Source organism: Aquarana catesbeiana, linkage group LG13 (assembly GCF_042186555.1).
Source record: "Aquarana catesbeiana isolate 2022-GZ linkage group LG13, ASM4218655v1, whole genome shotgun sequence".
NCBI lineage: Eukaryota > Metazoa > Chordata > Amphibia > Anura > Ranidae > Aquarana > Aquarana catesbeiana.
Genome location: NC_133336.1, coordinates 83764728 through 83792398, shown reverse-complemented (window position 1 = coordinate 83792398; position 27671 = coordinate 83764728). Strand labels below are relative to the sequence as shown.

Genomic DNA, 27671 nt, shown 5'->3' with positions numbered 1-27671 from the left:
CAGTTTGATATGTTTTAACCCCCTGATTGTCCTATCACACCATATATTTCTTAGACATTAAATGGTTAACTCCCCCCCTTCAGATTTACAATGCCTTTTTAAAAATCCCAACGCAATAAACTTCCAAGATGTATGGGTTGGCCTCTAACATGCTTCTAAAATTATGTAACAGCCCAAAATATTAAACTATGGAACGAAAAAAACAACACTGGGGAAGGATGCAGGAGCAAAGATTCTAGATTGGATGCTTAAAATAAGAACCAAAAACAGAAGAATTTGATGTACAAATTTGCTCCTTACCCACTACTGACCTGCTGTTCTACCGTGAAACTGGGTTGCGTTGTTTTTTAATCCCCAACTGAGTGGAGGCAGCATACAATGTGTATAGCCAGGACTAAGACTTTAACAATGTATACTTCAAATGCTTTTTTGGAAGGGTACTTACACTGAATGGCTCGGAGCCGTGGGATAATAGTGGGACTTGCAGGAGGGCTGAACTTGGTGCTGATTAAGCTCTTCCTTTTGTCCATGGTAGGGGAAGCCTGTACTGTGAACTTGTGTTGGAAATCTGTAAAGCACATCAGAAACAGGAGAAATGACCATCAACAAAGGTAATTCTTACTTATGTGTGTGTAAAAGCAGGGATGCAGCCATCAGCAAATAGAACTTCAATGTCATGTGACATTTCAGTCAAGCCTGTATGTCAGCAGGTGCCTTGTATTATGTGATACCTTCACACAGGAGGGCTACAGTATCAATTCAAATAAAAGAGCTACCTGATGGCAGACTGATGATGTTGCCGTCTTTTAGCTTAAGTCGACTCTTCTTGAATTTTCCTTTGCGTTTCTTCACCTTCGGCTTCTCTTGACAGAGTTGATGAATGATGATGTTAAGTTCGCGTTCCAAGATGTCTATCTCTCGTTCTGCCAACTCTTGCTCCCTCCTGCGTAGAAGTTCTTCATGGTTCTTCTGTTCTAGAGCTGCCCTGGACAACTCCTCCTCCCAGCTACGCAACTCCTGTGTTGAAAGGGATAATTGTCACTCTCCTGTCTTAACCCCCCATCCATTATTTAGTTACAATATGGGTATGTAAAAAGAAGAATTGACTCGCCTGTAAATTATATATTTTGAGAGTACAGTACGGGACACAGGCAACATATTCATACAGCATTAACTATAGGCACATACATTCAGGTGACTGGACACTGGCAAGCTTTTGAGGAAACACCCCTATTGGGCACCACACGGATAACTCTAACTCTCTGTGAATCCTCAGTTGTGTAGGAGCAATTCAAAGTAAACCAAGGTAAGGAAGGGAGGGTGACCTGTGTCCAGTACACCAAAACATGCAATTTAAAGCTAGGCCAAAATTCATTATCTTGATTGTACAATACAGGACACAGGCACCATGGGAGGTCCCCAAGCAATGACTACGAAGGGTGGATAGCAACTAAGCAAAGAACTGTGCTAACAGGCCCAAAAACCAACAGGGGTCAAAAGATCCAAGTTCAGAATGCTGCTGCACAAACCTTGTGGCCAAAAGCTGCAACCACAGATTGGCCAACCACCTGAAAAAAACTTGAGAATGTATGAACAGAAGACCAGGTGGTGGTTTTACATAGTTGGGCTATGGAGGCTTTGTGCCAAATCTCCCAGGAAATTCCCATCGAATTGCATGAATGGGTGCATAACAATGCAGGAGGAGGTTATTGCGAGAAGTGCACCGAATGGAAATTTTGGTACCGAAACTGAAAATTCAGAATGTACTTGGCCGAAACCGAAAGACAATTTAAAAAAAATAGGATTATTGTACTTACTGTAAAATCAATTTCTCTGAGTTCATTAACCACTTGACCACTGGGCACTTAAACCCCCTTAATAACCAGACCAATTTTCAGCTTTTGGTGCTCTCACATTTTGAATGACAATTACTCAGTCATGCAACACTGTATCTATATGGATTTTTTGTCCTTTTTTTCACACAAATAGAGCTTTCTTTTGGTGGTATTTAATCACCGCTGGGTTCTTTATTTTTTGCGCTATAAAAGAAAAAAGACCGAAAAATCTGTAAAAAAATTAATTTTTCTTCGTTTCTGTTATAAAATTTTGAAAATTAGTAATTTTTCTTCATATATTTTGGCCAAAATTTATACCGCTACATATCTTTGGTAAAAATAACCCAAATTAGTGTATATTATTTGGTCTTTGTGAAAGTTATAGCGTCCACAAGCTATGGTGCCAATATCTGAAAATTGATCACACCTGAAGTACTGACGGCCTATCTCATTTCTTGAGACCCTAACATGCCAGAAAAGTACAAATACCCCCCAAATGACCCCTTTTTGGAAAGAAGACATTCCAAGGTATTTAGAAAGATGCATGGTGAGTTTTTTGAAGTTGTCATTTTTTCCCACAATTCTTTGCAAAATCAAGTTTTTTTTTTTCTTTTTTTTTTTTTTTCACAAAATTGTCATATTAGCAGGTTATTTCTCACACACAGCATATGCATACCACAAATTACACCCCAAAACACATTCTGCTATTACTCCTGAGTATGGCGATACCACATGTGTGAGACTTTTACACAGTGTGGCCACATACAGAGGCCCAACATGCAGGGGAGCACCTTCAGGCATTCTGGAGCACCCATGCCAATTCTGACATTTCTCTCCTACATGTAAAAATCATCATTTATTTGCTAGAAAATTACATAGAACCCCAAAACATTATATATGTTTTTTTAGCAAAGACCCTAGAGAATACAATAGCGGTCATTGCAACTTTGTTTGTTTACATGTGATCGCTCCGTCATTTGACGGAGCAATCACATGGTAAACGGCCGCGATCAGGGGGCGCGCGAGAGCAGAATTCTGGGAGGACGTCCCTGGACGTCCTCCCAGAGTTAAACAACCGCCCTGTATCCGTCATTTGGCTATGGGCCGGTTGTTAAGCGGTTAATGGACACAGCGTTCCATATTCAGAACCATAGATTATATTGCCCCCTACAGGAGTAGAACACTAGGCAAAAAAAAAAAAAAAAGACTTGGCTACGCCTATGGGCAGTCCTAGCTGGTATACATCCCCCTTTCTGCTATAGGCCTTCAGTTTAGTAACAAGCAGTGTCAGAAGGATAAAAACTTTATAGAGGGGTGGGTGGTGTGTCCGTCAATGAACTCAGGGAAATGGATTTTACGGTAAGTACAAAAATCCTATTTTCTCTTTCGTTCATTGACTGACACAGCGTTCCACATTCAGAACCATAGTGGCGTCCCCAAGCAGTGCCAAAACATGAGGGGTTGGACAACAAAAAAATCCCAAGGCTAAATACAAGGCGTCAAACAGGTAACAGGAGCCCAACTGAACAATACACCCTCAAGAGGGAACAGACCCTCTAGACAGCAGCCTGCAAAACCTTGCGGCCAAAAGAAGCATCCGCAAATGCCAACACATCCACCTTGTAGAATTTAGTGAACGTGTGCTCCGATGACCAAGTGGCTGCCCTGCAAACCTGCACCATTGACACCCGATGACAGAAGGCCCAAGAAGCACTAAGCGGCAGAGTAGAGTGTGCCGTTACAGGGAAAGGAGGAACCTGACCCTTGATAGAATAGGCCTGAGTCACCGTCTGTCTGATTCATCTGGAAATGGTCAGAGAAGAACCGGACAGTCCTTTTCTTGGCACATCCGTGTTCACAAACAATGAGTCTGATCTCCGAAAAGACTCTGTAGCTGTCAGATACACCCAAATTGCCTGAACCACATCCAAGACATGCAATGCAAACTCCTTGGGATGAGCGGGTCTGGGACATAAGGAGGGCAACACAATGTCTTCATTCAAATGGAATTCAGAGAAAACCTTAGGTAGGAATGATGGTGTGGACACAGAAGCACCTTATCTCTGTGGACCACCAAGTAGGAGGTACGACAAGATAACACTGTGATACCCTGCGAGCCGAGGGAAACGGCCACCAAAAACGCCACCTTCTGTGACAGTGTGAGGGGGGGAATCTCCCGAATATTTTCAAAGGTAGGTTTCTGGAGAACAGTAAGCACCAAGTTCAAATCCAGAGCTGCCAACACACTTTTCGTTCCGCCCTGGTCAGTGACATAAGCCACCACCGTGTCTTCTTTACTTCTTTTTTCCTTCCCTCCAAAAATCAATCAAGAAAAATTGTAAATATTATTTCTTTAACATGTGGGTGCAACGAGAACGTTGCGGTTTGGGAGGTTCAGCAGGTGGCGAGAAGATATTCTGTTGAGGGTTTTCTTCCTGATCATGTTGAAGAAGGCCAAGTTCCATAAGTTTCAGGTTGAAATCTGAAGTAAAGAAAAATGTATAGTCCTAGTCCTGAAATGTAAAGGATAATTTAAGGGGAAGCCCCAGAGATAAATGATGTTACTATCTTGTAATATTTTCAAGAACGGTCTAGTCTTTCCTTTTCTGTATATGTCAGCAGCAGGAGAGTGTGCCATGGTAACAGAAATGCTGTTTTGAATTAAGCCAGAAGTGGGTGCCCAGCGGGTTCTAGAGCGATTTAAGACCCCAAAAATACCTCAAAAGGGTCCCCAGTAGGAAAGGAACAAGCTTGTGAAGGATTCACTATAATAGAACTTGAATCTCCTGTCTAAGAGCCGCAATCTCAGTCAATGTGGAGCTGATCTAAGGAGCTGTCAGCAGCAGGAGAGATCACCATGGTAACAGAAATGCTGTTTTGAATGAAGTTAGAAGAAGTAGGTGCCCAGTGGGTTCTAGAGCGGTTTAAGACCCCGGTAGGAGAGGAACAAGCTTGTTAAGGATTCGCTATAATAAAACCTGTGTAAGAGCTGGGATCTCACTCAATATGGAGTTGATCTAAGGAGCTGTCAGTAGCAGGAGAGATCGCCATGATAAACAGAAATGCCCCATGAAAGGAGCCAGAAGATGTGGGTGCCAAGCGGGTTCTAGGGTGATTTAAGACCCCAAAAACAAAAAGAGAGGAACAAGCCTGTGGAGGATTAGCTGTGATAGAACTGGAATCTTCTGTGTAAAATCCGCAATCTCAGACAGTCAATTCGGAGCCGGTCTAAGTAGCTGTCATCGGGCTGGTCCGTGCATGCGCACATAAAAACAATTTTTTAAAAATTTTTATTGTTGCACTATTGTAGGCATCATTAAAATCCCTGTTCCTGAAAAAACAATTGTTCTTTTTTTGCATGGATACATGTCCCCCAGGGCAGTACCTAGACTCCCTTACCCCTTTTATGGCCAATAACTTGCATATAAGACTTCAAAATGGGCACTCTTGATTTTTCCTGTTTGGCTGTCCAGATTAGAACTTTTCCCCTGTTCGGGAGTTCTGCTGCGAACCAAACAGAGGGGTGTTTGTCCCATCTCTGTTCCCCAGCCTGACAGACTTGTCTGTTGTAAGGACTTTCCATTGACAGGGGAGGAAGGACTTCCCCACTGTTAAGGATGGGGTAGTGATCCACCAATGTAAAATTCTTGCTTGACTGGATAGGATCATGGGTAAGTCAAGGGATAGAGCCTGCTTTTTCTGTTCAAACAAAATGTTTTTAAATGATATTGGGTAAAAGGCACTGCCTTGAAAAAGTGACTATTAGGCCTAGATCACTCATGGAGAAACTCACTGTAGGACTTCTCTTGGATCCCAGTTCTCAAGCATGAGCTCTCAGAGAAATAGAAACCACTGAACTGGTCGTGTGGAGGTACAACAAATCCCTGGCACAGGAGGTAATTTAGGGTCTTTTGAAAATCTTGGGACAGTCTTTGGTTGATTTGAAAAATGATAGCAGTTAACGGGCAGAGTTGTGAACCATATTTTGTGCCTTCATAAAACCAACTAAATTCACTAGTCTGGGACACCTGTGACTCAAGAGAGCTGAACTGTAACAACCCCCCCCCCCCCCAACTATTATGAGTGAGGGGACCCCTTCATTGTGCAGAGGGCTTTGGGGATGTATGTGTGGCTTTTGTGGGCCAAGCCTTGTGCCAAAGGATGGGCTGAACTTGGGCTTTGAAGTTAAAACCTGGGTAGAGCAGACAAGTGCTCTATGTTTTGAGGAGTTAGGGACGCCTGAGGAAAAGGTTTTTGGAAATTTTCCTTTGTGGAAGTAAAACCTTTCTTCCAGTGACCTCTTTAAACCAATCAACCCCCAGAAGATTTACCCCCCTTCATGACAAAGCCATTTTTTGCGATACGGTACTGCGTTACTTGGACAATTGTGCAGTCGGGTACATGGTACCCGCCTATCAGCTCCCTCTATGTATAATCACAGTGGGAGCGTGCCAGCAACGGCGCACCCCCTACCCGGAATTGTGTCGGATCACGTATTAGGTACGTGATCCAGCGCAGCAGTGCCACATTGCCACCGCATATGCAAGTTATACGGTCAGTGATTGGTTAATAAACTGGTCAAGTGCCTTAAATAGTCATTTTCTGTGTGAGGTGCCTTTTGCAGACAGCTTCAGCAATAATGTTCTCCAAATATGAATGGATATTAGAGCCATTCTGAAAATTTGTCTGACATGTTCCAGGGCATCTGCAAAAAAAAAACAAAGCAGAAGGAAAATACTGTAATTGCTCTGTAACAGCATGATCCTGAAATACAGGATCACGTTCGTCAATCTTTGTCCTAGTCCAGTTAGCTGCAGTTTGACATATTGAAATTGCAGCAAAAGCTGGTTGCAGGTCTGGGCCTGCAAGATTTGAGAGAGCCTTTAGGAGCATTTTGAACTTTCTATCTTTAGACTCTTTGAAAAATTAACATCTTCAATAGATACAGTGAGATGTACAGTATCTCACAAAAGTGAGCACACCCCTGATATTTTTGTAAATATTTTATTATATCTTTTCATGTGACAACACTGAAGAATTGACACTTTGCTACAATGTAAAGTAGTGAGTGTACAGCTTGCATAACAATGTAAATTTGCTTTCCCCTCACAAAACTCAACACAGCCATTAATGTCTAAAACGCTGGCAACAAAAGTGAGTACACCCCTAAATAAAAACATCCAAATTGGGCCCAAAGTGTCAATATTTTGTACGGCCACCATTATTTTCCAGCACTGCCTTAACCCTCTTGGGCATGGAGTTCACCAGAGCTTCACAGGTTGCCACTGGAGTCCTCTTCCACTCGCCCGTGATGACATCATGGAGCTGGTGGATGTTAAGAGATCTTGCACTCCTCCACCTTCCGTTTGAGGATGCCCCACAGATGCTCAATAGGGTTTAGGTCTGGAGACATGCTTGGCCAGTCCATCACCTTTACCCACAGCTTCTTTAGTAAGGCAGTGGTCGTCTTGGAGGTTTGTTTGGGGTCGTTATCATGTTGGAATACTGCCCTGCGGCCCAATCTCCGAAGGGAGGGGATCATGCTCTGTTTCAGTATGCCACAGTACATGTTGGCATTCATGGCTCCAATGAACTGTAGCTCCCCAGTTCCGGCAGCACTCATGCAGCCCCAGACCATGACATTCCTACCACCATGCTTGACTGTAGGCAAGACACACTTGTCTTTGTACTCCTCATCTGATTGCGGCCACAAACGCTTGACACTATCTGAACGAAATAAGTTTATTGGTTTCATCAGACCACAGAACATGGTTCCAGTAATCCATGTCCTAAGGCTGCTTGTCTTCAGCAAACTGTTTGCAGGCTTCCTGTTAAACCGCTGTATGGTCTTGGCCACCGTGCTGCAGCTCAGTTTCAGGGTCTTGGCAATCTTCTTATAGCCTATGCCAGTGATGGTGAACCTTGGCACCCCAGATGTTTTGTAACTACATTTCCCATGATGCGCAACTATGCAACTACACTGCTGAGTGCATGAGCATCAGGGGAAATGTAATTCTAAAACATCTGGGGTGCCAAGGTTCGCCATTACTGACCTATGCCATCTTTATATAGAGCAACAATTCTTTTTTTCAGATCCTCAAAGAGTTCTTTGCCATGAGGTGCTATGTTGAACTTCTAGTGACCAGTATGAGAGAGTGATAACACCAAATTTAACACACTTGCTCCCCATTCACACCTGAGACCTTGTGACACTAACGAGTCACATGATACCGGGGAGGGAAAATGGCTAATTGGCCCAATTTGGACATTTTCACTTAGGGGTGTACTCAATTTTGTTGCCAGCGGTTTAGACATTAATGGCTGTGTGTTGAGTTATTTTGAGGGGACAGCAAATTAACACTGTTATACAAACTGTACACTCACTACTTTACACTGTAGCAAAGTGTCATTTCTTCAGTGATGCCACATGAAAAGATATAATAAAATATTTACAAAAATGTGAGGGGTGTACTCACTTTTGTGAGATATTGTACTGTATGTTTAGGATAGAAACAGCAGGATTAGCTAAAGGAATAGCCCACGTCTTTGCAAACTTTTTCCACTGAATAGAGTTCGCAAAATATTTTTTTGTGTGTGGGGGGTGGGCGGGTAGGGGCAGATGAAAATCCTTTCATGAGTGACCCAATCATCACAGACTGCACATTTTATCTGTTCATGAACAAGGAATGCTTTAATGCTTTACAGGATTTTACAGGTCTCTTTGTCCCCTTCAACATAACGGCAGTCTGGGGAAGAAAAATCTTTCGTAGCTTGTTCCAATACTGCCTCAATATCCTAGACAAGGATGGCTGTATTAAGGCAGAAGTCTGTCTAAAGAATTGTGACAGATGCAGAAAATTCTGCTTTTGTCAGGTGTGCCGCATCCTTCAAGGCAAAAGCGCGGGAGAGAACGCCCCAATACCTTAAACTAGGTGGAAGTGGTGTTAAAATGTGTAACCAGTGGTGTGATTTAACATCTGGTCATTCACCTGAGACTGAGCCCTGAGTGTTTTAAATTTTAGCCTCAAGTTTGAAAATTCTGCACTGTGAAATGAATAAATTTTAAGCACAGCTCAGTTTTAACAGTAACGGTCAAAGGTACAGGGCGACTCATTGTGATACATAGGCTTACCTGTACATAACGCTGGACTGTAAAAAAAAGTCTAGACTTCATCCATCACAGTGGACATACCACTGAAGGGGTCTTCAGGGCCTGGGTTCCATAGCAATGGACCATGGCCTTGAACCTGTATAGCACCCTACGGCTGACTCAATGCGCTGCACCAAGAGCAAGGCCATGGTGCCCTTTCTGGATCCACACGAAGCAACATTACAGGCTGCCCCGCACAGTGTGGGGTACGGATACAGCTACCAAGGTTTTACGTAGGTTACACTGATCCAGACACTGCTTCTGTGTAAGCATTAGAAGACAGCGAAGGGTTGATTTGATAGGGGAATTTTAAGAAAATCGTAATAAGTGATTGAGGATTTGTGGAGTGCAGAAGGGTTATAGGGAAGGCGTGTCCTCAAAAGCTTGTCAGTGTCCAATCATCTGAAGGTATGTGCCTATAACCCACGGTGTATGAATATTTTGCCAGTACTGTACGATTAAGATATATACATTACAATTCCACATTTTAAATCATTTGTTTTTTTTTTTTTAAACTTTGGGGACAACCACACTGATCTTACATAGATATACAGTACTGTGCAAAAGTTTTAGGCAGGAGTGAAAAAATGCTGTAAATTACGAATGTTTTCAGTAATAGAAGTGTTATTAGTTCATTTTTATTAATTAACAAACCATCCTTTGCCTTCAAAACAGCATCAATTCTTCAATTAGTCTACTAATTAACACTTGCACGCAGTTTTTGAAGGAACTAGGTAGTAGGTAGTAGGTTGTTCCAAACATCTTGGAGGACTAACCAGGGATATTCTTTGGATGTAGGCTGCCTCAAATCCTTCTGTCTCTTCATGTGATTCCCAGACACTCAATGATGTTGCGATCAGGGCTCTGTGGGGGCCAAATCATCACTTCTAGGACTCCTTGTTTTTCTTTTTGCTGAAGATAATTCTTAATGGTATTTGCTGCATGTTTGGGATCTTTGTCTTGCTGCAGAATAAATTTGGGTCCAATCACACCCCTCCCCAATAGTATGGCATGATGGATAAATATCTGTATTTCTCAGCATTAAGGACACCATTGATCCTGACCTCTCCAACTCAATTTGCAGAAATGCAGCCCCAAATTTGCAAGGAACTGCCACCATGCCTCAATGTTGCCTGCAGACACTCATGATCGTGCCACTCTCCAACTCTTTGCAAGAAAAAAAAAAAACTGCCTTCTGCTACAGCCAAAGATTTCAGATTTTGACTCATCAGTTCAGAGCACCTGTTGCCGTTCTTCTGCACCCCAGTTCCCATGTTTTTGTGCACATGACATGGAAACAAGGCTAAGCGACTCAACTATGCACAAAAACATAAGAACTGAGGTGCAGAAAAATGACAGCAGGTGCTCTGGACTAGAGATTTCTGAAAGCATTCTTAAAGTGTTACTAAACCCAGGACCCTGCATTCACTATATCTGGTCTCCCATCGTACACAGTACATGGAATTGCAATAGTTTTAGCAAATATAAACTGTTAAATACCTTTTCTCATCAGCAGTTAGAGCAGTCTTGTGACTTCTATCAGTGTCTGGTTAAAGCTTGTAGGAGGAGTTTTCATTCTCCTGTGATTGTCCTATGTGGCTGCAGGACCCCTGACCCTCTGTCTGGACAGTGCTGATCACATGCACTCTCCTAAGAAAAAAAAAACGCTCTAGCAATACACACCAAACTGAGCATGTGCAGCTTGCCCCCCAAGGCTCTGTTCTATCAGGAGATGGATTGAGGACTGTGGAAGAAGGGGAGGATCGGAGAAGACAATATCAAACGGCCTTTTTACCCCTTAGGTTCCGCAGTGAGTATAACCAGCATGTTTTACTGCATATACAGACTGATTTTATCGTTGTGGGTTTAGGAACACGTTCATTTATTGCATTTTTCACACCTGCCTAAAACTTTTGCACAGTACTGTAAATGATATACTCCATTAAAATTTTCTATAATCAGGTCTCACTTTCTGGTATGGTTAGTAAGATAACCTTTTTTTTCTTTTAACTTTTTTTCAGTAGTAGATGTACAGTATAAAGACAAATATGGCAGTACATTTTTTTTTATAAACTAAAAACTGACATGCAATTATGATTATGTGATGCAATACATACATATTAAGACACATTTAAAGTAACAGTGTCCCTTTAAAGTGGTTGTAAACCTCAGAGATGAATCTGAACAAAAAATATTTCTCTATAATGTGTACAGTAAAACCTTGGTTTGCGAGCATAATTTGTTCCAGAAACATGCTTGTAATCCATAGCATTTTTTTTACAGGGTATAAAAGAGAAGAGAGGCACCTCTAAGTGTAGCAATAAGTTGCTAAATGTTGTACCTTCATTAAATGTAACAATATTGCTACACTTAGAGGCTCCTCTCTCCTTTTTTATACTCAGTTGTGACATGACGCTACTCTTATATCAAGACATAGTTACATAGTTACATAGTAGGTGAGGTTGAAAAAGACACAAGTCCATCAAGTCCAACCTATGTGTGTGATTATGTGTCAGTATTACATTACATATCCCTGTATATTGCGGTCATTCAGGTGATTATCTAATAGTTTCTTGAAGCTATCAATGCTCCCCGCTGAGACCACCGCCTGTGGAAGGGAATTCCACATCCTTGCCGCTCTTACAGTAAAGAACCCTCTACGTAGTTTAAGGTTAAACCTCTTTTCTTCTAATTGTAATGAGTGGCCATGAGTCTTATTAAACTCTCTTCTGCGAAAAAGTTTTATCCCTATTGTGGGGTCACCAGTACAGTATTTGTAAATTGAAATCATATCCCCTCTCAAGCGTCTCTTCTCCAGAGAGAATAAGTTCAATGCTCGCAACCTTTCCTCATAACTAGGATCCTCCAGACCCTTTATTAGCTTTGTTGCCCTTCTTTGTACTCGCTCCATTTCCAGTACTTCCCTCCTGAGGACTGGTGCCCAGAACTGGACAGCATACTCCAGGTGCGGGCGGACCAGAGTCTTGTAGAGCGGGAGAATTATCGTTTTATCTCTGCAGTTGATCCCCCTTTTAATGCATGCCAATATTCTGTTTGCTTTATTAGCAGCAGCTTGGCATTGCATGCCATTGCTGAGCCTATCATCCACTAGGACCCCCAGGTCCTTTTCCATCCTAGATTCCCCCAGAGGTTCTCCCCCCAGTGTATAGATTGCATTCATATTTTTGCCACCCAAATGCATTATTTTACATTTTTCTACATTGAACCTCATTTGCCATGTAGTCGCCCACCCCATTAATTTGTTCAGGTCTTTTTGCAAGATTTCCACATCCTGCGGAGAAGTTATTGCCCTGCTTAGCTTAGTATCGTCTGCAAATACAGAGATTGAACTGTTTATCCCATCCTCCAGGTCGTTTATGAACAAATTAAATAGGATTGGTCCCAGCACAGAACCCTGGGGAACCCCACTACCCACCCCTGACCATTCCGAGTACTCCCCATTTATCACCACCTTCTGAACTCGCCCTTGTAGCCAGTTTTCAATCCATGTACTCACCCTATGGTCCATGCCAACGCACCTTATTTTGTACAGAACGATTTTTTGGCAAGAACGATTCTTCATGAATCCATGCTGATTACTGCTAATGATATCATTCTTATTACTAAAATCTTGTATATAGTCCCTTATCATCCCCTCCAAGAGTTTACATACTATTGATGTTAGGCTAACTGGTCTGTAATTCCCAGGGATGTTTTTTGGGCCCTTTTTAAATATTGGTGCTACATTGGCTTTTCTCCAATCAGCTGGTACCATTCCAGTCAATAGACTGTCTGTAAAAATTAGGAACAACGGTCTGGCAATCACCTGACTGAGTTCCCTAAGTACCCTCGGATTCAAGCCATCTGGTCCCGGTGATTTATTAATGTTAAGTTTCTCAAGTCTAATTTTAATTTCGTCCTCTGTTAACCATGTAGGTGCTTCCTGTGTTGTGTCATGAGGATAAACACTGCAGTTTTGGTTACTGAAGCCCCCCGATTCACTCCTGAAGACTGAGGAGAAGAATAAATTCAATACCTTTGCCATCTCCCCATCCTTTGTAACCAGATGTCCTTCCTCATTCTTTATGGGGCCAATATGGTCTGTCCTCCCTTTTTTACTGTTTACATACTTAAAGAATTTCTTGGGATTTTTTTTGCTCTCCTCCGCTATGTGTCTTTCATGTTCTATCTTAGCCAACCTAATTGCACCCTTACATTTCTTATTGCATTTTTATAAATTCTGAATGCTGTGGATGATCCCTCAACCTTGTATTTTTTGAAGGCCTTCTCCTTTGCTTTTATATGCATTTTTACATTGGAGTTAAGCCATCCAGGATGTTTGTTCGCTCTTTTAAATTTATTACCCAATGGGATACATTGGCTAATGCCCTTATTTAATATGCTCTTAAAGCAAACCCATCTCTCCTCCGTATTCTTTGTTCCTTCCTTTTATCCCAATTTATGCCTTTTAGCAAGGTTTGTAGTTTAGGGAAGTTGGCTCTTTTGAAATTCAGTGTCTTTGTGTTCCCTTCATGTCTCCTATTTGTGTGATTTATACTGAAACTAATTGACCTGTGATCGCTGTTACCTAAATTGCCCCGTATTTCCACATCTGTTATCAGGTCTGTATTGTTGGTAATCAGTAGATCTAGTAATGTTTTATTTCTAGTTGGTGAGTCTACCATCTGACCCATAAAATTGTCCTGCAAGACACTAAGGAACTGGCGAGCCTTAAATAATTTGCGCGGTTCCCTCCGCCCAGTCTATGTCTGGATAATTAAAATCCCCCATTATGATAACACTTCCCATCCTTGCTGCTAATCCAATTTGTGATAGGAGACCCGTCTCCACTTCCTCCCTCAGGTTAGGGGGCCTATAGCATACTCCCAGTATTATTTTGCCCTTAGCTTCATCCCTTTGGAGCTCTACCCATAAAGATTCCACCTCCTCCCTAGCCCCCTCAGTGATGTCATCTCTCACATTCACTTGTACATTATTCTTGATATATAGGCATACCCCTCCCCCTTTTTTACCCTCTCTGTCCTTGCGGTATAGGGTATACCCTTGAATGTTTGCCAGCCAATCATGAGAGCTGTTGAACCAGGTCTCTGAAATTCCCACAAAATCCAAATCCTCCTTGTACAACAGTATCTCTAGTTCACCCATCTTGTCCGCCAGGCTCCTGGCATTGGTGAACATGCCACATAGTTTAGACATCGCTTGTATATCAAGGCAAAACTTATTAAAACATTTTGCTTGTCTTGCAAAACACTCTCAAACCAAGGTTTTACTGTACTTGTCTCAATTAAAAACACTAAGTGGCATTTCTGGATCTCCAGCTGATTGACAGCCTCAGCTCTGTTCCTGTGAGCTGTGTGAAAGGGGTGTGTGCCTTCCCTCCAATCAGCTCTCCTCACTGAGCTCTGCAGAGTGTAACTTCAGCTCTCCTCACTGCTTTCTAAACGCTAGACAAGCTGTGGAGTTTGAATGGATGTAGAGAAGAGAAAACTGTAAATAAAAAAGGTACAACTTATGTAGGAGGATTTTTTTTCATCTCCGTGTATCATCTGAGGATAGTCACTTCACTGAATATATGTAAGAGTTTACAACCACTTTAATCAGGTTAAGGAAACATGTTTTTTTTCCCCCTCAAACTGTGATAAGGTAAAAAAACATTTTGCCACTTGCTGTAACCTTACACCCCCCCCCCCAAAAAAAAAAAAAATACTTATCTGAATCCTTTATCAATCCAGCACTGTTCCCCATGGTATTTTCTCCTCTCTCCCTGTTCTCACAAGCTTGATGAGAGCAGCAGGTGCCATTGGCTCCAAGCCAAATCCTGCGAGCAAAGAGCAGAGGGCATGGTTCAAGCCATGCAGTGCCAATAGATGCACACAGCTTGGCTTGGGACCCAGCCTGCATGTCTGCACCCATAGCAAGCACTTGCTATGGGAAGAGCAGACACAGAAGAGGAAGAGCCAAAATCTCCAGCAGGGGACCCCAGAAGAGGGGGTTTGGGGCTGCTTTGGGCATTATCATTGCATTGAGCAGGTGAGTATAACATGTTTATTTTTTTTAATTAAAAAACAAATTGCCTTTAAAACCGCTTTAAACTGCCAAACTATCAGGTTAGGGATATGATCTAAAAATTTTAAACTAATGTGTACAGGATACAAAGAGCTACAATCCAATCCATTATATTCACTTTCCATATTAGTTACAGAGTAGGGTGACTATGGGTTACAACTGTTAAATTTAAGAATAGACCTTTTCTTTGGCCCTGAGCTGGTCAAACATTTCCTGGATCTCCTGCTTCCAGTCCTCCTGCAAAGAATGGAATGAGTCTTTGGGCATCTCAAAGAAGTCAGATTCCTCTATAGTGATTAGCTGGAACAGGATGTTGGTAAATGAGGGGCGACAGTGGGGGTCAGGGTTCCAACAATCTGAAAAGAAAAGAAAAAAAAAAAAAAAAAAAAAAAAAAGGGATGTTCAGCTGATACAAAATTGTACTAATCATGGTTTATACCCAATACTAAAGATAATAAATGATATATATATATATATATATATATATATATATATATATATATATATATATATATATATATATATATATATATCTCATTTATTTATTCTAATGCCCAAAGTACATCACAACTCCATGACAGTAACCCCTTATCAGTAATTTTAGGATAAAAAGGAAACCAACAGAGACATGCACTAGGACAATTGTTGGGATTAGAAACCGTATGAAACCTTTATGGTTTTTAAGTATATTTCCATTATCACCTTAAAGTAAAACTATAGGCAAAACTTTTTTTTTTTAATTTTGGAAAGAGCAAAATTAAAAGATAAGCCCTGACAGGTGTTCTAATCTCTGTCCGCTCTATCCAAAATTAAAAAAAAAAAGTTCTGCCTTTCGTTATACTTTAATTGGTAACCAATAAACTCTCTAAAAAACATCTTGGTTATTGGACCCTTCAATCATCAGTCCATCCAAAAATTATTAGTTTTTTTTTTAACAGGTTTTGAAGTTAAAACATCTTAAAATGTATTTTAAATCTCTGACTCTGAGAGATCTCAGTACTTGAGATTCTGGATCTGCATACCTGCTAGCCACTATTAAAAGGTTTTCACTCTCCCTGTTGAATTTTGGCACAAGGTGGGAGTTTGCAGAAACATCTTATGTAGAGTCGAGGGAACTGTACCACAAAATAATATATGGGCTAGTTTACAAAATAATATATGGGCTAGTCGAGGGAACTGTACCACAAAATAATATATGGGCTAGTTTACACTTGTTTCAAAACATGGTTTTGGACATGCTTTGTTAAAGCTCTCTGAATCCAGTGAAAGCCCCTGTCGCTAAATAAAATGGTTAGCTTACATTCCTGTTTACACCTTGCTTTTGCTTGGTGCTTCAGTGAGGCTTCGGTGGAGCTTCGGTGAGGCTTCAAGCAAGCTTTGCCATAGACTTCTATGGAGTCTTTGAAGACACTTTGAAGCGCCACTGAAGCTACATGGGGTATAATTTTTTAAGCGAACCTGAAGCAAAGCAAAGCAAAAGCAGGTGTAAACAGGACTGTAAGCTAACCATTTTATTTATTGCCAGGGCTTTGACTAGCATTCTTTTAGCTTTAACAAAGCCTGTCCGAAGCCTTGTTTTAAAGCAAGTGTAAACTAGCAGTTAAAGTGTGTTGAAGCCAAAGCAAGTGTAAATGAGCCCTAAGGGCTAGTTTACACTTGCTTCAAAACATGGCTTCGGACACGCATTGTTAAAGCTCTCTCAATGCCAGTCAAAGCGCCTGTCACTAAATAAAATGGGTAGCTTACAGTTCTGTTTACACCTTGATTTTGCTTTGTTTCAGCTTCGCTTCAAAAATTATACCCCATGTAGCTTTAGTGGTGCTTCAAAACGTCTTCAAAGCCTCCATAGAAGTCTATGGCAAAGCTCGCTTGAAGCCCCACCAAAGCCTCATCGAAGCCCCACAAAGCCTCACCGAAGCCCCATCGAAGCCCCACCGAAGCCTCATTGAAGCCCCACCGAAGCCTCATTGAAGCCCCACCGAAGCCTCATTGAAGCCCCACCGAAGCCCCACCAAAGCCCCACCAAAGCGTCATCGAAGCACCAAGCAAAAGTAGCGCCTTACTTTATATTGTTTTGTAATTTACTGGTGCATTTTACACTTAAAAAGGGCAGCTGCACATTATTAGTATTGTTTGTTGGCGCCCACTTATCCCTTTTTTTTTAGAGCACTTGAGGTAACCGTACCCCCTAAAAAATTTGGAAGCTGTTCTCTGTCTCTTATTGACCATAAAAATCTGTAGGCCTCTCTCATTGGCCTCAGGTATGGTGAAGAGTAATCAGTTGAGGATTAATTTAATAAGTGGTAGAAGCAGAATAGGTCATAATTTAGGGAGCTATATATGCAACCACAGAGCAGTGGTATTTGTCATCTCCCGAGGTTTGGGTAAATGGTGAATTTGGAGCTTCCTTTAATGGCTGTATCACTGGGATTTTCCAGACTCCAGAGCCTAGAATCTACCATGAACTGGTTTGTGGACAACAGGAGTTTCAATTCAGAACTACTGGGTGGAAAGGAGTGGTACCCTTCTATAGGCGAATGGACATGGAGACTGGTAGCTTTTGTTAGCAATCTTATCTTGTGCAATAACTTGAAAAGTTAATGCAAGAGTGGAATGTTGTCTTACCATGGGCTCAATAGAGCTTAGAGCAAGGGGAGGTATGTTTTCACCAGTCTATAGACTATTTATATGTACTGTTCTAGACAGACTTTTGGATTAATAATGCTTTTTTTATTATAGAGAAAAGAACAGGAGGAGATGCAATATACAAAAGGCAGGCAAAAACACCTAGAACCTCCTGGTTGAAAAAATAAAATAGAGCAGGGAGCTCACCATTGCAGTATCCCAAGCCATATAACAGCCGTCATTAAATGGCAGACAGTGGCTCCGCCATTTAGCAGCCTGAAAAGGGAGTTTAAGGGGCATAAAATATAGTACGGTAGCACTATGTATAATTGGCTTGATTTTTTAAACAACATGGACAGTGAGGTGGCCAGGAAGAAGATATTCATATTTGGATCTTAAAAGGTAGGGGTGTGTTAGGATAGGACAGTAGGCTAATCGTGGATCGAATGTATAAGTACAAGGTATAATACAGAGAGGTATAAAGGGGTTAAGGATTAACTGGTATTGAAGAAGGGAGCATCTGAGAGTGGGCAAAGTTGAAAAAAAAGTAGAGATTTTGGTCGCCCTCTTAGGCTCGGTTCACACTATGTGGCATAGGATCCGACTTGTGAGACCCCAAGTTGGATGCCATGTGAAATTCAATATTTCCCTATGAGAGACATCTTAACTGATACTACACAAGTCTGCCTGGCTTTAAAAAAGGTTCCTGCACTACTTTGGTCAGACTTTGATACGACTTCAATGCCACAGAGTGTAAAAGTCACCTCAAAGTTGTATCAAAGTCAGACTCCAAAGTTGCACTTAAAGTCGGGCAACTTTGGAGCCAGGCAAGTGTGAACCTATCCTTAGTCTATTTTCCCTCATGTACTGTATATCCCTTTTCTGTATGCAAGTATATATATATATATATATATATATATATATATATATATATATATATATAAATAAAATTAAATACAATAAAAAAATTTAAAAAAAGCTCACAAACCTCCCCCAAAAAAACAACATTATATCAATAGTTTCTATGTATGTAGAAGAAACTATGTTTAATCATACTGGGCGTTTCAGAATAAAGGGGCTTAGGAATGACAGACAGCAATGATCATTAAAAGGATTACTAAAAAGATTTTTGTTTTCAAAACATACTGCCCTTGTAATAAGTTGGTGTCTCATGTACCTTTACATATCAATGCTATTGACGTTTTTTTCCTTGCTGGCTGCAATACTCACTAGCATGTTAATAAACTGGAATGCAATAAAATATGATACCCACAGCATGCATAATCTAACATTTTTATACTGCAGGTGAGAAAATGTAAGCAAACACCACCACTTTGTTTTGGCTGCATTTTCATTAAGTTTGCATATTAAAGTGTCGCGTAAGTAGATTCTGCCCATAACGATCAACTACAAATGATTTAAAAATTACAGGTTTTATTTTCCTTTTTTTTATTTTGGCATTTCTACATATGGTTATTTTTTACCTTCCATTAGCCTGGCAAATGGTTCTGGGCAGGTTGATGGAATTGGAAGAGAGAGCTTATTCATAGCAACACCATAGGCCACTGCCAAGCCATCAATGCCTCGGAATGGTACTTCCCCAGTCAACAGCTCCCACAACAGCACGCCGTAGCTAAAATTTAATGAAAAGACAAAATGATTAACATGTTAAGTCATATAGTAGCTCAGATAAACACACCAATTATGTCTGTTATGCCCAGCCCCCCCCCCCCCCCCCCATAATTGACCACCAACGTTGTAAGAAGATTAAAAAAATGGCTTGATTAAAACACAAAAGTCAAGTTTATAATTATCTTACATTCAATGTCATCTGTTCCATTTTCCTTATAGTCAACCAAATCATTTTATTTCATTTTTTAAATTATGGGTATGGATTAGAGCCTCTGACAGACACAAGACCCAGGCTTGATATTTATAGACCCTGGGTTATCGGCTGCTATCTTCACATGTTTGCACACTGTTAAAGCTTTTGGACATGCCCCCTATACTCTACCCCACACTGTTTTTATAGCAAGCAATGCAGAGTAACAGCAACAGAGAGGTGGTTGGCCTGTGCCCTGTACTGTACTCCGAAAAATGGAGTTTGCAGGCAAGTCAAAATGCCTTTTATCTATGCGTTTGAAAGCCTACATTTACAGAAGCCTGGGCATTCACATAGTAGAACTTGGAGAAAGTGTGAACAAAGCTGGGCAAGAGAAGCTTTATTTTGAGAAAACTCAGTGGAGAATCAGGAAGGGATCCTTACAAGTGAGTTGCTAATTGTGAAACACATCTGACAGAAGTAATAGCTATCAAGTAAGCCACTTTTCTGGAGAGAGCACCCAACGGATGTTCCCTAATGTGTTCAAAGGGTGGTTTCTGCACAGCAGAGAGAATCATATTGAGATCCCAAGGAAGCACAGGGTGCTGTAATGGGGGCCTGGCCCAGGATACATGTTGAATACAATTTTTAAACCTTTTAATGCTAGGTCTGTACATGGTGCAGACCTGACAGCGGGAGGTTTTTTGTATATCAGACAAAAGCAATCCAGCAGTTGTGCAACCATCCAATTGCTTCCAACACCCAAAGTAACAGACACCCCCCCCACATGACTGACACGTCACATCCAGTTGCCTATTTTCAGTGTGATCTGCACTGAATTAGATTCACTGGAGTAAGGTCCCCTATGTGATGGAAAAAAAGAAATAAAAAATGTAAGCTACACCTAAGCATTTAAAATCCCTCCCAAAAAAATTGTAGTGCATGTGTTGAGTGTGCCTATGCACAAAAACATTCATTGTACTACAGAATATATAATTGCAGCACACGCTGGAGTGAGAGCAATAATTCTAGCACCAGATATTCTGAGCAACTCTAAACTGGTGACCTGTAGGGGCTTTTAAAACATTGCCTAAGGAAAATATAGGGTGCTGAAGTTTGTCGCTGTTTCACGGACACACGCAATTTTAAGGCTGTTGGGTATCAATTTAAGCAGCACAACCTCGTCTTTTCTATTTTATTAAAAAAAAAAAAAAAAATGGTAAATTAAATGCATTTGTTCGCCCCAAAATTAACTTTAGTGTATTTCTTCAGAAATGTTGTATTTCTTAAACCATTGCGCTAACATTGTGTGACGTAAAAAAAATTGGAACTACCACTATTTTATTCTCTAGGGTGTCTAATTTCAGAAAATATATAATGTGGTTTTATGTAATCTTCAGGCATAACATTTTTTAAAAATGTGCACAAAAATGGCTCTGACATGGAAAGGGTTAAAAAGGTGAAGTGAAGCCAAAGGGTTTCTGAAATAAAATAAGCAAAACTGAAACCTCTCTTAAAAGTGGTATTTAAGCTTAGAAAAAGGCTTAACTGTAGGTGCCATGGAAATGGCATGAATGGTAAGAAATGGCCTACCTGACCAAGGCAGAACAATCTGCCTTGGTCAGGTAAGCCACTGGGTTGCAAGCCTGAGATAGAGACAGAACATGTGGTAAAATAGGGTCCTGCTCTGGTGCAAGAGAAATATTGTCACTCTGAGTAGTCTGAGTGGTTTCTGCCATTGCCCTCAGTGAAGGGATTCCCCTGCGGGGTTCTCAGAGTAGGGTGTGGATATGGGTTAAGTCCATCCATATTAGATAAGTACACAGCAACCAAGGAGATAACTATCCAGTAGCAAAGTCCTTATGGCAAAAGGGCAGAAGGAAGTGCCTGTGTACCATATAGGGGCTCTGGCCAGAAGTGGTGGTAATAGAACAACCTGTGGTGTGATTTAGCACCTAGTCATCCATCCAAGACTAAGCTCTAAATGGTGGAATTTTTACTGTCAAGTTTGAAACACTTAAGTGAAGTCAAACACATTCTGGTTTCCTCACAGTTTTTATGTAAAAATGAATATCATTCAGGAAACACTTAATATAAGTGTACTACAGTAGAACTATTAAGTCTCATACTTGTAATAAAGGCCACAGTATCGGTCCAATGGCATGAACCTGTCTTTCCTTTACATGTCACTGGTCCATGTATGGGACCTGGCTTTGCTCGTAATGGTGGGAATACCCTTAAAAGGGTCTTCAGGTTCTGTATAGCACCCTGTAGCTAACTACGCTCGTTACACTTTGCTGCATTCCCACAGTGCCCCAAGGATACACCAATCCGGGTGCATTGCTTCTATTGCTATAGTACAAGGCATTGAAGAGTTGATTGAAGAAGTCACAGTAAATAAGAATTAGTTAAGAATAGAAACTGTTTCATAGCAGAGAAGAGGTCCATCACCTAGGGGTGCTAGCAAAAAACCAAGGGTCTTACAGAGTAGGGCAGGGTTATAGGGGTACGCCCAGAGGGTGTGTCCAAAAGCATTAGAAGTTTTCAATCACCTGAAGGTAGAAGCCTATAACCCTGGGTATACGAACATTAAACCTGTGTCCTGTACTGTGCGATTAGGATTTTTATTGTTGTCCGACTTCCTCTCCTAAGAACATTCAATCTCCCAGTATTGTGACAGCTAATCTAAACCTAGTTTGGGGAGTTAAAGGCCAACTTCACTTTTAAGTTTCTTGCACACAGGAGTAAAAAAACGCCATGTTTTTTATTGAATTGAAATAAGATGCATTGTTTTCTTCAGGACCATTCACACTTTACCAGCTAAGTAAAGATCAGTAATACAGCATTGGAGTACAGAGCAGTAAAACAAAAATAGAAAATTTTACATTTGAGTGCAGTAATTTACTCACATACGCTTGTTTACTAGTCTATAAGCATGTTTATTCGAGTATAAATGAGTATATTACAACACTGGCAACGAAGAAGAATTGTGCTAGTCTATACACTTATGCACCTTTACTCCCCTATACTTATTATTCAGGTCTTTACACAGTTCTTTTATTCACGGACCGGACACCCTGTCAACAAGTTCCTGAGTAAACATCAGTAAATTATTACGCCTGTGTGCAACTGGCTTTAGAGTTTGGTACATGTTAGATCCATATTTAGGGTGTAACATGCATCATGGTGCCAAGGTGACCACCCCTACCCCACCACCAAACTGACCCTCCTCTGACAGCGCTGGTTCTTCTCCTCAGAGACAGCTATCAGCTTTGAATTTTGTGCAGCTGTGCGTTGCTTCACCCGCATAGCTACATCATTCATTTACAGTGACAGACTGGCAGTTATGGGCAGATGCGGTGACTACTACATTCATAGTCCACAGATACCTCCAGATACCTCCTCCAGTTCTGTAACTGAAAGACTGTTACTCGCGGACATGGAGCTGAAGGAAGAATCTGCAGGAGTCTGTGCATCTCACTGTAGGTGTAATACTTTCATTTGTGCAAATGTTGGTGCATTTATTTCTTTTTTGTAAAAGGTGGACTTGGCCTTTAATCTAGTTAAATTAGCTCTACGCATTTCTGTTCGTACAACTGCAATTCCAAAAAAATTGGGACACGGTGTAAAATCTACATAAACAGATTGCAAATCTCATAAACCCACATTTTTGATATTATATACTGTAGATGATATATTTAAAGTCCCTGCAATTTCACGCTGAGGAACATTTTTCTGAAATCATTCAACAATTTTTTAGACGCAGCTTTTCACAGGATTGGTGAACCTCTGCCCATCATTACTTCTGAGACACACCGATTCTCTAAGATAGTCTTTTCATACCCAGTCATGTTACTGACCTGTTGCCAATAAACCTAATTAGTAGCAAAAGAAAGCAAAATTACCCCCAAAGGAATGGGACTTTAACTGCAACACAAAATAAAAAGTAAAATCATATATTACAAATTTTATACAATATATCAAGCATTATACATCAATATCAGTATTACAAATTCATTAAAAACAATGGCATCGGTGGTAATGACAATCCAGAGGGCCGAACGTGTTTCGGGACTGTACAAAATATCCCTTCATCAGGGGCGGGTCATGAAATCGAATCATACTATATAATGAAATCGAATTTTCAACAAATTAAGTAACATAATATATACATCGGTCTGAGGAATAGCTTAAATTGAAGAGCACACAGTGTAGTAATTACATAAAGCCCTGCAATTACCTACCGACGCGCAATTTCACTTAAGGACCAATTGGTTCAAAGTGAATTTGTGGGTGAATTTTAGAAGGATCCATGTATGAGACTGGGCACATTTACATGTGGGGGGTGTCCTATATGCCAGTATATGAACACCTGACAAAATATTATACTCCCGAATGGACGACCCTATAAACCCAACCATTTCTTCAACTGCAAAACCGAGGGGGTGGTGTATCTGCTCACTTGCCAATGTCAACAATTTTATGTGGGCAAGACTAAACTTAAATTTCAGCTACGAGCCTCTAGACACATAACATCAATGAAAAAGGCAAACCCTGAGCTCCCTCTGGAAAGGTATGTCATCGACAAACATCAGGGTAAATTTCCCAGGATTGAGTTTCTGATTTTGGATAGGGTCCATCCGAGCCCGAGGGGTGGGGATTGGAACAAGGCCCTCCTGCAACATGAGATCCGCTGGATTGCGGACCTTGGGGCAACCATACCCCTTGGGCTCAATGATTTATTAAGTTATAGACCTTTCCTGGAAGGTTTTTCATCGGGCGGATGTGAGAAGGATTGAAACATTTCTTTCTGCTGTATGTGTTCCTCTCTTTTTTACCTGTTCATTCCTTCTCCCATTTTCTATATTTCAATTTTGATATCTGCTCCGGGGTATTCGTTATATATTTATCTCTCATTATGTCATATGTTTGTAATTTTATGGATCTTTGATTGATCTCAATCTGGTTATTTCATGTTTCACCCCTACCTAGTCCCTTAGTTCCAGAGGTCTCCCCGTTTGGTCCATTGGTAGCTGTTTTGGGTCATATGACATCTCTACGTTGACCCCCCCTGTCCCACCCGGCGCACGGGGGCCCCCCGGAGGTTATCCCCTGGGGGGCCCTTTATTTGCAGCCAGATTGGGGGCAACTATGCTGCCAGGGTACCTTGGGTGTGCTCGCCTTTTTCTTGCCCCACTTGGCTGCCTACATGCGTCGGTGGGCTTCCACTGCAGGGCGCCGCTTCGTGCGGCTTATCTTTGATGTGCTGTCCCCCAGGGGGTGTCTTGCAGTGGTGGCTCAGGATCCCCCCTGCGTGATCTTTTTTTAGCCATGGGTCTGAGACGTGTGCCCTCATTTTCGCTCACGCTTATAATTTACTGTGGCTTGGTTGCTACGCAACCAGGTCATGCCATCTCCCTATTTGTCCTTTTGCATGTGCACATTCGAGAATTGGAACACTCCGGCCGCTGTGGTTGTGTATGTCACGGTTACGTCATGACGCTGCGACGCTGGTCACTTAGCGACGCCGCTTTTGACGTCATCGCTGTGAATGTATTTAAATCCACGCATGATGCGGTTTGCTGTCACTGCGACACTCGATGTGCTACGGCAAAGCTTTGTTAAGTACTATTCTTGTCTGACCTCATGCTCCTTTTCTAAGTTGGGTTTTGGCCTTATGCGTGGTGCATTGTGATACCTCCCCCTTGTTTACATATCCTCACTATTTACTTTGTAATTTCTTTTGTTGTTTTTCCATAGATTACTGCCTATCGAATAGAGGTGTATCTACCAGATCCATTTGGGAGAGCTATCTACTCAGTCTCCCTTTTCCTATAAATTGTTACAACTCTATGTCCATTTTTGTTTGGACTATATGGAGGTATGAGATGGTTCATGGTGCAAAATATCTTGCTTGAAGCCTTGGTTTATTATTTGATTATATTACTACTTAGTTACTTAGTATCCTTCTGTGTATATATTTTTATAGATTCTCTATCCAACCAACCGACTATGGTAGTTTTCACACATTAGTCTCCCTTTGGGATCTTCTTTGATCACTGCATTTGGGTGGATCAATGTGGACAGGCGAGGCCAACGACCCACCCCATTATCTTCTAGATCTTGGGGCGGTGGATATATGATACAGTTGCCAATATCGTTCCAGCAGTGAGATTTTCATGGTGACCTTCGCTGGGTATGTCCCCTTATGTAATTACTACACTGTGTGCTCTTCAATTTAAGCTATTCCTCAGACCGAAGTATATATTATGTTACTTAATTTGTTTAAAATTTGATTTCATTATACAGTATGATTCGATTCCATGACCCATCCCTGATGAAGGGATATTTTGTACAGTCCCGAAACGCGTTGGGCCCTCTGGATTATCATTACCATCGATGCCATTGTTCTTAATGAATTTGTAATACTGATATTGATGTATAATGTTTGATATATTGTATAAAATTTGTAATAAATGATTTTACTTTTTATTTTGTGTTGCCGTTAAAGTCCCATTCCTTTGGGGGTAATTTTGCTATCTTCAATTTTAGGGATGTTGGCAACCTTTATGGTCTAGTTGGGTGTTCAATTTCTTTTTAATTAGTAGCAAAATGTTCTTACAGCTCTTCCTTGTTAGTACCACTTTGCCAGCTTTTTGTTGCCCTGCCCCAACTTTTTTGAGATGTGTAGCTGCCATCATTTTTTAAATGACCTTATTTTTTCTTAAAGTGGTTCATTTTAAACATTTGACAGTTTTTCTTTTTTCTACTGTGAATAAAATATGGGTTTATGAAACTATGAGAACAATTTTAGAATAATGTTCCTCAGCGTCCGTTTTTATGTAGATTTTATTGTAAAGAAATAGCGTCTAGATCAAAGAGATACAATACCCAATAAAAGTACCATCATCCCAAATGTCTATTACAAAAGCACAAAGCAGGAGGTAGAGAGTGGCCGCAGTCAGCTGCATCTGTCGGCCGTTGTCTCAGTACCCCATGCAAGGGAAAATACGCCCCTGGAGGGAGGGGGGGACTATTGCGGTACTAGATAGAGTCAAGTATTCAGTACAAAACAGTAGAGGAGGAAATAATATAAAAAAATTTCATTTTAATAGAAAACATGGTTAAAAGATTATGACAGTGTCACATACAGTTGTAATTAAAAACGGAAGCAGTAAGTACAACCAATTGGATTACAACCCATAGTGATAGTGGACACAGATAGAGCTTGGATTCTCGACCGGTTTCGCGGTTTTAACCGCTTCCTCAGGAGAGCAGAATCTGTGGTACAACATACAATAATTATAACAAATACAAAACACAAGGGATATATGTTATCGATGCAGCAAAATATATTACACACTACTTTAAACATTTACATACAATTTAAGTAGAAAAAAGGATGAGCTCACCCGTTCAGTAATTCTCTGTGGGTGTACAAGGCCCCAAGTGGTTCCCCCTGTGGCGGACACAGGGGATAACAGACAGCCTCTAAATAAGTGAATTTTAGATAAAATTATATAAAGAATATAACCTAAGGGATCAATCAAAAGGAAGGATGGAATAGGGGGGTGCCAGAAGTGTGCCTCTACAGTAAAAACCAGTGTGCAAGGAAAGAACCAAGAAAACAGTGAAGGTGAGTGGTAGTGGGGAAGATAGAGGGGAAGGAGGGGGGGGGGAGGGAGGGGGGGGAAGGGGGGGGGGGGAGGAGGAAAGAGGGAAGGAGGGGAGGGGGGGGGGAGGAAAGGGAGTAAGGTCAAGGGAGGGAGAGGCCACTAGTATAGAGTATAGGAAGAAAAGACTAAGTTAAGAGGAGTTGCACACAGGGATAAGGAGCTGGCACTCACCCCCACTGTCCCAAACAAACCCTCCTCTCCAGACCACACCGATCGTAACATCATAAACCTTACCCCTTATACCTTTAGCAGCGAGGAAATCTCGTTGCTACAGTTAGGTCTGGGCTTTTGTCCTCTTGATCCACTGAAGGTCACTGAAACAATTAAAGATTTATATCTTTTTGCACGCAATCTTACATTCAGATTTATTTACGATAAGGATCGTGTTAACTTAGGACTGGAGCATGAGCTCGCGGAGCGCACCAAAGGCTTCTCTATGGAGGAGTTTAGGGCACTCCGCGACCTGATGCTCTTAT

General features: G+C 41.2%; 1 protein-coding gene across 1 annotated transcript in view; it reads right to left on the bottom strand.

Moving 5' to 3' along the window:
- Positions 1 to 27671, bottom strand: part of MAP3K9 (mitogen-activated protein kinase kinase kinase 9) — a 145476-nt gene that overhangs the window by 17474 nt on the left and 100331 nt on the right. The window contains exons 4-7 of the mRNA XM_073609467.1: positions 19182 to 19330; positions 15253 to 15428; positions 777 to 1017; positions 446 to 568 (exon numbers count right to left, since the gene is read on the bottom strand). Of these exons, the coding sequence (XP_073465568.1) occupies positions 446 to 568; positions 777 to 1017; positions 15253 to 15428; positions 19182 to 19330 (689 nt within the window). The remainder of the gene's footprint in view (positions 1 to 445; positions 569 to 776; positions 1018 to 15252; positions 15429 to 19181; positions 19331 to 27671) is intronic.